At 40.1% G+C, this 15,743-nt stretch overlaps 1 protein-coding gene and 1 long non-coding RNA gene across 3 annotated transcripts; one reads left to right on the top strand and one right to left on the bottom strand.

Moving 5' to 3' along the window:
* Positions 1-2,059: 2,059 nt before the first annotated feature.
* llph (LLP homolog, long-term synaptic facilitation factor) lies at positions 2,060-8,513 on the bottom strand. Of its 2 annotated transcripts, none has more exons than XM_048607856.1 (3): positions 8,388-8,513; positions 4,879-5,088; positions 2,060-2,785 (listed from the first exon to the last, which is right to left on the bottom strand). In XM_048607856.1, the coding sequence occupies exons 2-3, from the start codon at positions 5,078-5,080 to the stop codon at positions 2,622-2,624; spliced, it is 366 nt and encodes a 121-aa protein (XP_048463813.1). In that variant the 5' UTR covers positions 5,081-5,088; positions 8,388-8,513; the 3' UTR covers positions 2,060-2,621. The 2 variants fall into 2 exon arrangements, with proteins under 2 accessions (XP_048463813.1, XP_020383928.1); XM_020528339.2 differs by having other exon boundaries at positions 8,379-8,491.
* LOC125485378 lies at positions 8,507-14,971 on the top strand. The gene is made up of 3 exons (XR_007264132.1): positions 8,507-8,566; positions 10,735-10,782; positions 14,351-14,971. It is a non-coding gene; the product is annotated as an uncharacterized LOC125485378 (long non-coding RNA).
* Positions 14,972-15,743: the final 772 nt, after the last annotated feature.

Here is a 15,743-nt window from a genome sequence, read left to right as displayed (position 1 = left end):
GAATGGTCTAGACCCGAAACATCAGCTTTCCTGCTCCTCTGATGCTGCTTGGCCTGCTGTGTTCATCCAGCTCTACACCTTGTTATATCAGATTCTCCAGCATCGGCAGTTCCTACTATCTTTGTTTCAGGTCGGGACCCTTCTTCGGAAATGGGGAGGGGGAAGGGAGCTCAGAAATAAATAGAGGAAGCGTAGAACTGGGGAAGGTAGGTGGGATGGTCATAGTTGAGTGAAGGTAGGGAGTGGTGGAGATTGGTCAGTGAGGTGGGAGGGGCAGAAAGGTGGGAGGGAAGATGGATGGGTTGTGCCAGGTCAAGGAGGCAGGGATGAGAGGGAGGGTTGGTCGGTCATGGGATGAGTCTGGGGGGTGGGGAGATTTTGAAACTGGTAAAGTCCACATTGAGACCATTGGGCTGTAGGCTCCCGAGGCGAAATATGAGGTGCAGCTCCTCCAGTTTGCGGGTGGCGTCATTGTGATACTGGAGGCAGTCCAGGATGGACATATCACCCAGAGAGTGGGAGGGGAAGTTAAAAGGTTCACAACTGGAAGGTGTTGTCGTTTGGTCGCAAACAGAGTGCAGATGCTGTACAAAATGGTCTCTGAGCCTCCGCTTGGTCTCACTGATGTAGAGGAGGCCATATTGGGAAGTAGCGGATGCAGTAGAGTCCCTCTCCTGCTCCCTGGATGACGTGTCCATCCTGGGCCTCCTCCAGTGTCACAATGATACCACCTGCAAACTGGAGGAGCAGCACCTCAGGAGCCTACAGCCCAATGGCCTAAACGTGGATTTTACCAATTTCAAAATCTCCCCATCCCCAGCTTCATCCCACAACCAACCCTCCCTCTCAGTCCCCACCTCCTTGACCTGAAACAATCTGTCCATCTTGTCTCCCACCTATCCACCCTTCCCACCTCATGGACCAATCCCCACCACTTCCTACCTGCACTCACCTACCACCATCCCACCTACCTTCCCCAGCCCCACCCCTCCTCTATTTATTTCTGAGATCCCTTCCCCCGCCCCATTTCTGAAGAAGGGTCCTGACGCGAAACGTCAACTTTCCCGCTCCTGTAATGCTGCCTGGCCTGCTGTGTTCCTCCAGCTCCACCTTGATATATCGTATATTTCTTTTGTTTAGTTGGTTACATGGCTGTTAGTCACAGACATATTCACAAGACTGCAATATTTTTAATTGGGGGTTATTAACACAAAAACAAAGCATGCTATATATAGAAAAGTTAGAAAACATCCATTAAAACAAAGTTTAAAACTGTCTTGCAATACTATTGACTCAAGTTTAGAGAAATTACCACCTTATTTAAACTTATTACAGTGACTACTTAGTGTTTCTTTGCTGAGGACTGTGACAACAATTTGAGTCCTTTCAAATCTGCTGATATGAACTTTTCACAAATTTTGAGAGCCTAAACCTTCTCAGTTCTAATGACCTTTAGATTTCTAGCGAAACATTCCTAGTATGGAAGTTTCACAGACTAAACCCTTTTGGTGGGGTAACTTGTTCCTGTAACTCCTGTGAGAGAAACTAGTTTCTAAACTCCCTTGTCTGTTCGCACTGAAAACAAAGTTACTGACCTTTAATGTTTACTCAACTACTGTCAGCCCAATTATATAACCTTCCCATTAATTCCACAGGAATTCATCACCTACTTTATCACAAATACTGGATTTGATCACTGTTCTATAAGGACTGTGACTTTTTTAGAAAAAAATCAAACCTTTAAAGAAGTAACTCAACACAGATCTGTCTCTATTTAGAAATTCAAATTCCAAAAATTATATTTAGACATAAATAATTGTCAGGACAATGTTATCCAATTTCGTACGCTTTGTATTCTACCACCACCCATATGTTGAGTTCAAAGAAAATCGGTGACATCATCTTGAGTCTCCAAAGTCATCATCTGCACATTCCAATTCTCTTGGTTAACGTCACTCACTGTCATGTGTTACAGATGGTACAAGTCAGATGATTACATTGCAATGAGCAAACAATAACATTGGAAAAAATTTCATAATGGAATTAAGAAGCACAAATGTTCCTGGCAAATTTTTATTTTAGACACATTGCAAAATACTATACATTTGTTATTCACAGAAAATTCTGTGTTGAGGGAACAAAAATAACATTTCTGACATCCAAACTGCACATTATTTTTAACACTAGAATACAAACAAATTGATAATAAAAATATAGAAACTTTACCAAGACGACATAGATTTCTTCGGATGAAATTTATAGATTTAATTGGTTGATCTTCTCAGGATACTTTCTCCACTTACATAAGCACAGCTGTCAATCCCTTCTATGTTCTAGTAAATTCAGACCTCTTGCTTAACAGGGAAATGCTAAAGTTGTAAATTAATCTTAAAACACCAAACACCAAATTTTCACATTGATGCCATCTTATTGTTATAGGAATCTTTTAATTTAAAATATGTTACAACTCAACAATCTTCAAAGATACAGAACATCATATTAGTATTGTTGTGGTACATTTCAAAAGTCATGCACTATCACTTCCTCAGTCAACACGTGAAACATTTTAAATATCCGCTATTTTTCCAAAACTGATGTTTATTTCGTATACTTTTACAAGTCTACCAAGCGAGCCCCTTTGGCTGTTTTGATTTTCCCTTCTTTTTCAGTTGCCTTTTGAGCTTCTTTCTTTGTCTGGGATGCATCCATATTGGATACTGTCCATGTTCATTTAAAAGAGTCTTTTTGCCCCTTTTCTTATCTATATCCATTAGAGATGCATCATCTGTGAAGATGAAGTTTTATTTATATTGTTAGGAAACATTTAAGTTACTTCCCAAACTACAAACATTCAAGATCTGACAAGTATTACTTTAATAAAACTACAGTAACAAAAATGGCTGTGTGTGTGGAAAATGGTGTCTCACTAACTTGATTGAGTTTTTTTGAAGATGTGACAAAAGACTGATGAAGACAGAGTGGTAGATGTTGCCTGTATGGACTTCAGCAAAGTGTTTGATACGTTCCGCATAATAGATTGGTTAAGTAAGGTTAGATCACATGAGATCTTGGGGAGCTCACTAACCGGATGTATAATTAGCTTAAAAGTAGGAGATAGAGGGTGGTGGTAGTGGGTTGCTTTTCAGACTGGAGGCCTGTGACCAGCGGTGTGCCACAAGTATCGATGCTAGGTCCACTGCTTTTTATCATTTATATAAAAGATTTGGATGTGACTATAGAAAACATGGTTAGTAAGTTTGTAGAATAACCCAAAATAGGTGGTGTAGTGGACAGCGAAGATTAGCTTAGAGTAAAACGGGACTTGATCAGATGGGCCAAGGAATGGCAGATAGAGTTTACTTCAGAAAAACGTGAGGTGTTGCATTTTATAAGGCAAACCAGGGCAGTTAATGGTAGGGCCCTCAGGAGCGTTGCTGAACAAAGAGACCTGGGGGAGTAGCAGGTGCATAGTTCCTTAAAAGGAACTCCTTGGATTTGCAGACAAACAGGGTGGTGAAGAAGGTGTTTGTCACGCTTGTCTTCATTGGTCACAACAAAAAGTATAGGAGTTGGGATGTCACGTTGTGGCTGTACAGGACATTGGTGAGGCCAGTTTTGGAATACTGCGTACAATTCTGGTCACCCTTCTACAGGAAGGATGTTGTTAAACTTGAGAGGGTGCAGAAAAAGGTTTACAAGGATGTTGCCAGGGTTGAAGGGTTTGATTTAAAGGGAAGAGGCTGAATAGGCTGGGATAACAAGGTGTAGAGCTGGATGAACACAGCAGGCCAAGCAGCATCAGAGGAACAGGAAAGCTGACATTTCGGGTTTCTGAAGAAGGGTCCAGACCCGAAACGTCACCTTTCCGGCTCCGTTCATCCAGTTCTACACCTTGTTATCTCAGATTCTCCAGCATCGGCAGTTACAACTATCTCTGAATAGGCTGGGGCTTCTTTTTCCTGAAGTGTCAGAGGCTGAGGGGTGACTTTATAGAGATTTATAAAATCACGAAGGGCATAGATACAGTGAATAGCCATCGTCTTTTTCCTAGGGTGGGGGAGTCCAAAACTAGAGGGCATTGGTTTAAGGTGAGAGGGGAAGATACAAAGAACTTGAGGGGTAATTTTTTCACAGAGGGGTGTGTGCATGGAATGAGCTGTTCGAAGAGGTGGTGGAGGCGGGTACAATTACATGTAAAAAGCATCGGAATGGATATATGAATAGGAATGGTTTAGATGGACGTGAGCCAATGGGATTAGATCAGATTTGGATGTCTGGTTGGCAAGAACAAGTTGGAACAAAAGGTCTCCGTGCTGTATAAATCTTTGACTATAATTAGTTAATGCACCTCTGCCAATTAAGCACTTATAGATAACAATTATCTGCTGTATACAAATTAGGTAGAATCCATAATTAATCCATGTTGTGTACTGAGTTAGCTCAAATCAGGGAGACAATGCAGTGGACATTATAATATATATGTGGGCATGGAGAGAAGAAGCTATAAATTTGGTTTCAATGTCATCATGACGTAAACAGATAATGGCTATTTGAGTTTTGTATAAAAGATTAAACATGGCCACTGAAAAAATTTTAAAGAAGATAAAAGTCACGTCACAATTCTCAGTTCTAAATTCATATTTACAGCCTCTTCTTCATCTTCCCCCAGTTGAGGTTAAGGCATGTTATATTCTAAGTCATTACCTCATTTAATCTCAAACTTCTACTTCAGTTCTTCTGCCTTGTAGAATTTGCAGGCATTTACAAAAGCGTTGGTACTGATAATCAGCCTTTCTTCATGTATCTTTTCTTTGAATTTGAGTCTACCTTATATGGAACATTACTGAATAGTTTCCCAATATTTAGAAAATAAATTACCATCCTCTTTTGCAGCTGGGTTCTGTTTCAGTTTCTCACATGGTACCACAGTTGCAATTTCTTTAACATCATTCATAGTAACGTCACCACTGCCATCTGCTCCTAGTATACTTTTCAGTCGTGCAAGCTCCTTTGGTGCGTTTTTTTTTCTCTTTTCTGCCCGCATCTTCCGCTTCCATTTACTTCTTAGGCTTTTTGCCATTTTTCCTTCTGCATTTTAGAAAATAAATTATACAAAGACTGATGTAAGCAAAGTTTGCATGCCAACTGCAAAGATAAATATTTTATTCTCTGAAAGGCATATTGAGTAAATGTAATGCATTGGCTAGTATTGAGCTATACCAAACTCCATAAAACTAAAAACTAAAAGAACTGCAGATTGCTGGAAAAAACAGTTCTAAAGAAAGGTCACTGGACCTGAAATGTTAAGTCTCATTTCTCTCAACAGATGCTGCCAGACCTGCTGAGGTTTTCCAGAAATTTCCATATTTGATCACTGAGTAAAGAGAGAAAAGAAAAACAAACTAGGATTCTTGATCCTGATCGATTGCTATTCAATGACCCCTATGGTAAAAATTACTGGAATGGGCCAGTTTGGGTTCACCATCTCCAAGTTCAATCCAAAATCTCTTGGTTAAGAATGGCTATTTGAGTTTCTTGAAGGGTGATTTGGAATCATATTCTCTCAGCTCATGTCTACCTTTTCAAGAAAAGGGAGGGAAGAACATTAAACATTTTTCAATATTCTACAATTTTAGTTTGATTTTATTTTTTAAGGCAGCTTTGGGAACATTTCTCCACATTTATAGTCCTATGAAAATACAAATCTACATTGATATTAACACTGATTGCAGACTTTGTGTTTGTGATTTATTACAACAGAACAAAACAGAACTCATGAATAAACTCAGTTTTCAATTTTATCTCCTCCAATGTTTGCTTAATTTTGTCGACTTGGAACATAGCTCTATGAATTTTAGATGCACTGTTACAGTTATAAATGTACAGTATGAACTATAGTGGCAATTGCCAGCAAGACAGACATGCTCAATCTCATTTCACTCAGTGTTCATAAGCATTTCTCTCCATCACGGGGTCTGAATCCTTAATTTCCTCACCCCTTAAGAAACTGTACACTGAGACCAACTGTAATTCTCCAGCCATCTCAGGTGAATCCAACACAGATCACTATAAGTCCTCATTAGTAGCATAACGAATAAAGGCTGCCACCTAACAATTCCAGGATTTAACTAAACCTACTATACATGTTACAATTTGTGAATATTTAAAAATACCTAACACTTCTACAGGTATTTCAAAATAAATGTTCCTTATATCTCATCTATTAATTTTAATTTCTAATATTGAATTGGCACAAACTACACAAGATAGCAGAAAGCAACTTTCACATTAAAAAAGATAGCCAGACAGAACTATGATGCACCATCACAATATTAAATTTTCTTAGACTTGCATCTTATTTTTATTATTTGTTTCACTTTAAATGCTATTTTCAAAGGCTCTACTTTATTAGTTCATGAACTAGACTCATAAGGGCAGAGTCTCTTAAATACATTTGAAGAGCCTATACCTAATATTGTACTGTTGCTGCAGCAGACTTAAAATTTTACTTGCTTGTAGGATGTGGAAAATGCTGGATGTGGGTAGGCCAGCATTTACTGTACATCTCTAACTGTTCTCAAGGTGGTCATGGTGCTGGTGAACCCTGAACCATTGCAGTCCTTTTGATACATCCAGTGTTTTTAGGAAAGTAATTTCAGGAAGTTGACTCAGTGACAGAGAAGGAACAACATGCAGGTGGTGGTGTACACATACATTGTTGCACTTTCTCTGGGTGGTACAGATTATGCGTTTGTAAGTGCTGGCAAGGAAGCCTTGGTGAGTTACCATGGTGCACCTCATAATGATATACACTGTAGTGAACATGAGACAATGAATTTTGAAGGCAGTAGATGGGGTGTCAATCAAGTAGGTTGCTTTGTCCTGGATGGCGTTCAGCTTTTGGAATGCTGTTGCAGCTGCACTTATCCAGGCACGTGGAGAGTATTCAAAACACACTCCTCATCAGCGGTAGTCTAGGTGTTGTTGATAGTACAAAAGTCAGTGATGGTAAATGAATGGCATGAGGAGATGCTTATTACCTTGCAATGTGTGGCATGAACATCTTTGACAATAGATGCTCTTGGGGAGTTAAATGTATATATTTTGGGAGGAACAACTGCAAAGGTCCCTTTCAATTTATTACTCAGGCACCGTTTACACTTAGCATTTTTTAACAGCTCAAAGCAAAACATATCCTACACACAAATGAAAATGATTTCCAGTTACACAGTTTTCTTTCACGAAAGTCTTTCCCTGGACAGCTTAGTCCACACTGATCTTTTGTTAACTCAGTTTTAAGTTTTTCTATTCAACTTCTTCGTTGGTAAGTTTTTTCTCACTTAAATCTCTACTTACTTTGTCAACAGGTTAGCAAACTGATCCAATAAATAACTGATCAATTCAAAACATGATGAACCCAGACTCTGTTCACTACCTCAGTAGCAGTGGGACATTGCAATACTGTTATTAAGTTGGAAAGAAGATCACAGCTAACCTAAGTGAGTACAATACATATCAGGACAACATTTCGAAAAACCTTACATTTCTATATTCACTCAAGGTGTTTAACAGCAAAATTACTCTCGAAGATCTTAAGCTGTCAGGCTTCCTCAGTGGGTGACTGGGGTAGGGCATCGAGCCAAGGATCAGCTGAGTGGGATAGGGTTTGAGGAGGGTACAGTCTGGCCCTGTGTGGGGTAGTCTCTAGAAATATAGACTGGCCAAACGTGTGGAGCAGTGTCTGGGTCTTGAGGCATCCCTCACTGAAACATATGTTTTTAAAAAAAACTGTTTTTTCAGCAAACAATCAAGATACTTGACTGGAAAACTTCTTAAGAACCCACTGACCCAGAATGGAAACAAAAAACCCAAAAGAACTGCGAATGCTGTAAATCAGAAACAAAAACAGAAGTTGCCAGAAAAGCTCAGCAGGTCTGGCAGCATCTGTGAAGAAAACTCAGAGCTAACGTTTCGGGGCCGGTGACCCTTCCTCAGTTCTTTTCCAGCAACTTCTGTTTTTGTTACAGAATGGAAACAATGTCATCCTCGACCCCGAGGAACTCCTACGATTGGGGGGGGGGGGCGGAGAAGGGGTATTAAAAACTCTGTCAGAATGACAATTAAAACAGAACGTATTTGAAAGCACAAAACTTGCGGGTTCTAGGCACAGTTGTGCTCCCTCGTCAGCTCCGCGGTGCGGATATTTTCCCAGGAAAGGAGCTGGCGGCTTCTGGCTGCGAGCCAACCGTTGAAATCAACCCCTGTTTGTAGCGGCAGGAATTCATAATCCGGGACTGACTGCATTCACAATTCGCTGCGACTCCACAGTTATTAGTTTCCCTGCTAAAAGTGAAAGGCAGCATAAAGTATTCACTTACATCACTCACAGCAACTACCACGTTTCCCAGCTCCTCGACCAGCACGAGTAAACTAGAGCATTCTGGGATATTGGAGGGCTCCGGCGGACCTTCTAGCATCCTCCCAGCTCTCTAATATACAGGAGGATTGTGGGATACTGGAAGAGGACCCGCAGATACACGCCAGGGCAATGTGTGTCCCTAATATGGTACGCCTGGAACCACCTTAATAAATGTTCATTAATACTTAAACTTCGTTACACCGGAGGAAAAGCAGAATATTACAAAGAGATAGTAGGAACTGCCGATGCTGGAGAATCTGAAATAACAAGGTGTAGAGCTGGATGAACACAGCAAGCCAAGCAGCATCAGAGGACCCTTCTTCAGAAATTACAGAATAGCTTGAAGCAATCTTCATTCTTGCCCCGCCAGGCTGCGTTTTTTTTTAAATTCATTCATGGGATGAGGGCTAGGCAACATTTACTGCCCATCCCTAATTGCCCAGAGGGCAGTTCAGAGTCAACCACATTGCTGTGGGTCTGGAATAACATATAGGCCAGACCAGGTAAGGATGGCAGTTTCCTTCCTTAAAGGACATTAGTGAACCAGATGTTTTTTTTTCCCCTGATAATCAGCAATGGAGTCATAGTCACCATTAGATTCTTAATTCCAGATATTTATTGAATTCCAATTCCATCCTCTGCCGTAGCAGGATTTGAACCCAGGTCCCCAGAATGCTGTCTGGGTCTCTAGATTAACAGTTCAGTGACAATACCACTATGCCATCACCTCCCCTAGATCCTTGTGAGGATCCCTGAGTAGAAGACATGTCCCTATCTATCAATGGTTTTGAGGTAGAGGTGATCAAAAACTTCAAATTCATGGGAGTAAATATCACATATGATCTATCCTGGTCTATTCATGTCAATGTTCCAGTCAAGAGAGCGCACCAATATCTCTACTTCCTCAGAAGCCTAAGGAAATTTGGAACGTCTGCAAAAACTCTTATGAATTTTTATAGATGCACCGTAGAAAGCATCCTATCCGATGCATCACAGCTTGGTGTGGCAACTGCTGTACCCAAGACTGCAAGAAATTACAGAAGTGTAGTGGACAGCGAAGAAGGTTACCTCAGAGTACAACAGTAACTTGGTCAGATGGGCCAATGGGCCGAGGAGTGGCAGATGGAGTTTAATTTAGATAAACGTGTTGTGTTGCATTTTGGAAAAGCAAAGCAGGGCAGGACTTACACAGTTAATGGTAAAGTCCTGGGGAGTGTTGCTGAGAACAAAGAGACCTTGGAGTGTTGAACAAAGAGATCTTGGAGTGCAGGTTCATAGTTCCTTGAAAGTGGAGTCCCAAGTAGACAAGTTAGTGAAGAAGGTGTTTGGTATGCTTGCCTGAATAGGATGGGGCTATTTTTCTTAGAGGTTTATAAAATCATGAGGAGTATGGATAGGGTGAATAGCCAAGGTATTTTCCCTGGGGTGGGGGAGTCAAAAACTAGAGGCCATAGGTTTAAGGTGAGAGGGGAAAGATTTAAAACGACCCAGACAACTTTTTCACGCAGAGGGTGGTACGTGTATGGAATCAGCTGCCAGAGGAAGTGTTGGAGGCTGGTACAATTATAACATTTAAAAGGCATCTGGATGGGTATATAATTGGAAGGGTTTAGGAGGAATATGGGCCAAATGCTGGCAAATGGGACTAGATTAATTTAGGATATTCAGTCAGCATCGATAAGTTGGACTGAAAGATCTGTTTCCATGCTGTACAGCTTTATGAACTGTGAAGACAGCCCAGTCCATCATGAAAATCAGCGTTCCTTCTGTTGATTCCATCTACACTTCCTGCTGCCTTTGGAAAGCAGCCAGCATAATCAAAGACTCTCCCATCGCAGTTACACTCTCTTCCATCCTCTTTTATCGGGTAGAAGATATAAAAGTTTGAAAACGTACTAACAGATTCAAAAATAGCTTCTTCCCCGCTGCTATCGTACTTACGAATGGACCTCTCATATCTTAGAGTTGATCTTTCTCTGCACCTTTTCTGTAGCCTAACACTATATTTTGTTCATATTTCTATGAATCATAGAAATATCTAATGGCTGAAGGAGGCCATTCATTATTGTATCTCAACGGCTCTTCAAATAAGCATCATTAGCTAGTACTAAGTCCTTGCTTTATCCACATATCTTTGTACACTGTATCTATTTACTCAACGGATGGTCCAATCTTTGGAATTTTCTATCCCAGCAAATTGTGAATGATTAATCTTTTGAGTACATTTAAAGTAGAGGTTGCCAATTTTTAAATTTTCAATTAAATAATGTTATTTGCATTCACACTGTAACTTTTATTCCTTGATTAATCCCTAGGAAAAAGAAGCATGGTACAGGGAGGATGAGGCAACCATGGCTGATTAAGTAAGTCAGGGATAGCATAAAAGCAAAAGAAAAAGCATATAATGTGGTGAAGGGCAGTGGGAAACCAGAGGACTGGGAAGCTTACAAAGACCAACAGAGGGCAACAAAAAAAGAAATAAGGAGGGAGAAAATTAAGTATGAGGGTAAGCGAGCCAGTAATATAAATGAAGACTGTAAGAGTTTCTTTAGATATATAAAGGGCAAAAGAGAGGCAAAAGTGGACTTTGGACCACTGGAAAATGATGGTGGAGATAAAGGAAACAAGAAAATGGCTTTGTAACTGAATAATTACTTCACGTCAGTCTTCAATGTGGAAGACATGAGTAATCTCCCAAAAATTCAAGAGAGTCAAGGGGCAGAGCTGAGTATGGTGGCCATTACCAAGGAAAAGGTGTTAGTAAAACTGATTGGCCTGAAGGTGGATAAATCACCTGGACCGATGGACTACACCCCAGAGTTCTAAAGGATATAGCTGAAGAGATAGTGGAAGCATTAGTAGTGATCTTTCAGGAATCACTAGAGTCAGGGAGAGTCCCAGAGGACGGGAAAATCGCTAACGTGACACCCCTGTTTAAAAAGGAAGTAAGGCAAAAGACGGAAAATTACAGGCCGATTAGCCTAGCCTCAGCCGTGGATCAGAATTTAGAGTCCATTGAAAAGGATGAGATTTCTGATTATTTGGAAGTCTATGTAAAATCGGGTAAAGTCAGCATGGTTTCATCAAGGGGAGGTCATGCCTGACAAATCTGCTAGAATTCTTTGAGGAAGTAACGAGCAGGGTAGACCAAGGAGAGCCAATGGATGTTATCTACCTGGACTTCAAGAAGGTCTTTGGCAAGTTGCCACACAGGATGCTGCTGAGTAAGATAAGGGTCCATGGTGTAGAGGCAAGGTGCTAGCATGGATAGAAAATTGGCTGTCTGGCAGAAAGCAGACAGTGGGGATAAAAGGGTCTTTCTCAGGATGGCAGTGGTGACGAGTGGTGTTCCACAAGGGTCAGTGTTGGGACCACAACTTTTCACTTTATACATTAATGATCTCGATGAAGGAACTGAGGACATTCTGGCTAAGTTTGCAGATGATACAAAGATAGGTAGAGGGACAGGTAGTATTGAGGAGGTGGAGAGGCTGCAGAAGGATTTGGACAGGTTAGGAGAGTGGGCAGAGAAGTGGCAGATGGAGTACAACGTGGGAAAGTGTGAGGTCATGCATTTTGGTAAGAATAAAAGCATGGACTATTTTCTAAATGGGGAGAAAATTCAGAAGTCTGAAGTGCAAAGAGACTTGGGAGTTCTAGTCCAGGATTCTCTCAAGGTAAACTTGCAGGTTGAGTCAATAGTCAGGAAGGCAAACGCAACGTTGGCACTTATTTTGAGAGGACTTGAATATAAAAGCAGGGATGCACTACTGAGGCTTTATAAGGCTCTGGTCAGGCCACATTTGGAGTATTGTGTGCAGTTTTGGGCCCTATATCTCAGGAAGGAAGTACTGGCCCTGGAGCGGGTTCAGAGGAGGTTCACAAGAATGGTCCCAGGAATGAAAAGCTTAACATATGAGGAACGTTTGAGGACTCTGGGACTATATTCATTGGAGTTTAGAAGGATGACGGGGGATCTAATTGAAACTTACAGAATACTGAATGGCCTGGACAAAGTGGATGTTGGGAAGATGTTTTCATTTGTAGGAGAGACTAGGATCTGAGGGCACAGCCTTATAGTAAAAGGAAGACCTGTTAGAACAGAGATAAGGAGAAACTTCTTCAGCCAGAGAGTGGTGAATCTCTGGAATTCACTGCCACAGAAGGCTGTGGAGGCCAGGTCATTGAGTACATTTAAGACTGAGATAGATAGGATCTTGATTATCAAGGGGATCAAGGGTTACGGGGAAAATGTGGGAGAATGGGGTTGAGGAACTTGATTGGATGGCAGAGCAGACACAAGCGGCTGAATGCCTAATTTCTGCTCTTATATCTTATGGTCTTGATTGCACGTTTTGATTGAGGGATAATTCCACACACATACCACTCTCTGCATGAAAAGTTGCCTAGGTCTCTTTCAAATCTTTCCCCTCTCACCTCAAACCTATAGCCTCTAGTTTTGGACTCCCCCACCCCAGGGAAAATACCTTGGCTATTCATCCTATCCATGCTCCTCATGATTTTATAAACCTCTATAAGGTCATCCCTCAGCCCCAGTCTATTCACCCTCTTCCTATAGCTCAAACCCTCCAACTGTGGCAACATCATTGTAAATCTTTTCTGACCCCTATGTGTACTCTTAATAGTAGAACTTTCCTTTAATGTGGCATGGCAACTTTCATATTTCACCAAAAATAACGGGGCTGAATTTAGAGGAGCTGGGCACCTCACAGCATCTTCTGCAACTTATGTTTTGTCCTTACTGTTCAGCCTGAAAAAAAATCACAATATAAATTACTGGAATTGCGAATTGAACATAGTGGACAGGTGAATTAGTGAAGGATGGGACAAATAATCAAGCTTAACAAAACTAATACACAGACCAATAAATAGAGGAGGAACTTGGGTAAATTAATACCTAGTTAAATTGTGTTTTCTAATTAGATACAGAAAAGAGGAAAAGAAAGAAGTCGCTTATAAGAAAAATAAAAAATCCTCAAGGAACTTACAGAAGTGACATAAGACTTATTTTTTTCTCTTTCTGGGCCTTTCAGAGTGAAATGGTTTTATACAGGTTCAAATCCAGTGACTAAAAGGGTCCTTATGTCATGAAATCATGGCCAGATCTTTCCTACAGAGAATTTTGTACTTAGTTCTAGCACAAATCCAGCAGTTCCTTGAAACTTATGGCGAGATTAATGGCAAGTTATATTTTCTGTAGAAATCACCACACATTACTGCATGATTTGCAACTCAGTATCCTTCCTTCACATCTTGATTTTACTCTGCTAATGGCATTTACCATGAATTTGTTTTGTTATTTTCCAAGAAAGTTCTGTTTCATTGTAAGTGATCTAAACAAATACGCATGTTCCTTTTGCATTTATTCAATTAAAAGTTGAAACTAGGCATGTAAACAACTTTCAGTTAATTTTCCAGGATACTGTTTTAATGCCTTGTGCAGTGCCTGCAATAAAAGTGCAATTCCAAAAGTCATAGTGCAAACAAAACAATGTGAAATTCCTTAGATTCAAGTAATAGGAAGATGCTGTCATCGTGAGGGAAAGAGTTTGAAAGGAATCATGTTTACCCATTTCCAGAGGACGGGGTTTGTTTTATGACTTGCTGCAGCAATACAAATACAACAAGTAAACCTGCAAAGGCCTAATGATCAGATTAAATAAATCTGACAATTGCATAGAATAGAATGGTAGTCTTGCTTGGAAAACTGCAGGAGAGACAGTATGACAATCCACAACATTTGCAACGAGAAAGTTGCTGGACCTTGGATTTTAAAATTAAATTCTGAAACTTAAGAGCAAATTCACAAATAATAGGGAAAGGTGAATTAAAGTCGTTACATTTTGATTTTAACTTAGATATAGAAGTGTCTGGAGTTATCTGACACAGGTTTCTTTGTTTTGTTTGCAGGTCTACTGATAGTTGTACTTTTCCTTTGGACCATTGAAGTCAAATTGAAAACAGAAGATAGTAATGACAAGTATTAAATTAGAAACAGCAGAGAGAGAGAGAGTGTGTGTGTGAATATACAACTGAAAGATAGAGGTAGCAAGGTAACAGTTAGGTGCTCATGTTGAGATGGAAGAGACGCAATTTGTCAAGTTTATAATAAAAGTTGAAAGATTCACCGAGAAATGGCTACAGGGAGGGACTTTAATTCATCCCTTACCTTGAAAGTCAGTTTGAACAGTAAAGTTTATCTGGCTGGAAAGAGAAACAATAATTTTGTGAGAAGCAAATAAAGTCGATATAAGAGACAGAACAATAAACAACTGTGGCTGGGTTATTTTTGATCATCGTAGAAGTTAATAGGGATAATTAGCCTGAAAGTGTGTTTATTCAGTGTTTTCAGGTTGTTTGTTGCAAGATTAGTGAAAACTTGAAACATCATCATCCCTTTCGTCATTCATTGGAAGTTCTACTTTCTTTTTAAAGTTATTGGTCTTTACGAGGATCGTGGCAAATATAGCTTGAACAGACCATTTAGGTCAACTCACCTACTCATGTTTACAAAAACACAAGTTGCTGGAAAAGCTCAGGAGGTCTTGCAGCATCTGTGAAGAAAAAAAAAAAAAATCAGAGTTAATGTTTCGGGTCTGGTGACCCGAATCTGGGTCAGATTCTGTTCTGAGGAAGGGTCACCGGACCCGAAACGTTAACTCTGATTTTTTTCTTCACAGATGCTGCCAGACCTGCTAAACTTTGCCTGCAACTTCTGCTTTTGTTCCTGATTTACAGGATCTGCAGTTCTTTCAGTTTTTGTTCATGTTTACATTCTACATAAGCTGCTTTCGATGATTTAACTTTATTCCTCTCCCCATTTATATATTTACTTAAAATTTATGTTAAAGTTTCATTCACAACAATCACCAGTTCCATTTTCTAACCAATCTGGATTGAACCAGCATGCATTCGTGATCTACTTTAAATAAATTTGTGGGTATTGTTGCATTAAAAATGTGGCATTTCCTAACTTAAGTAAGCCACATCAGATACTGTAAATAAAAAAAATGTCTACTTATGTGCCCCAGTGTGCCTTTTTATTAATCTGAGGAAAATGACAGTCAGGGCACCTCACCTTGGGGTCTGAATAAATAATTTGTCCAATATTAAAAACAAACACAAATTGACAGTCTGAGTGGGGTAGGGGCTGATAAAAAGACCCGAGTGGTTCTCAATATCGAAGATCAATTTTTGACCTTTTTTGAAAATACTTAACATTTCTCATTCTGCTTTTCAAATCCCTTGTCCCTCTGTATGTTTCTCTACTGCATGATTCTCCATCTCAGGACACTTATTCACT

This window comes from Rhincodon typus, chromosome 18 (assembly GCF_021869965.1).
Source record: "Rhincodon typus isolate 14 chromosome 18, sRhiTyp1.1, whole genome shotgun sequence".
Taxonomy (NCBI): Eukaryota; Metazoa; Chordata; class Chondrichthyes; order Orectolobiformes; family Rhincodontidae; genus Rhincodon; species Rhincodon typus.
Note: the sequence above shows the minus strand (reverse complement) of the source record. Positions and strands in the feature narration are given on the sequence as shown.

Bases quoted from the DNA above. Each gene is read 5' to 3' on its own strand.
- llph (XM_048607856.1), bottom strand. From the start codon at position 5,080: ATGGCAAAAAGCCTAAGAAGTAAATGGAAGCGGAAGATGCGGGCAGAA. The intron at 2,786-4,878 runs GTAATTTATTTT...TCATCTTCACAG, and splicing joins CCCAGCTGCAAAAGAGGATG to ATGATGCATCTCTAATGGAT.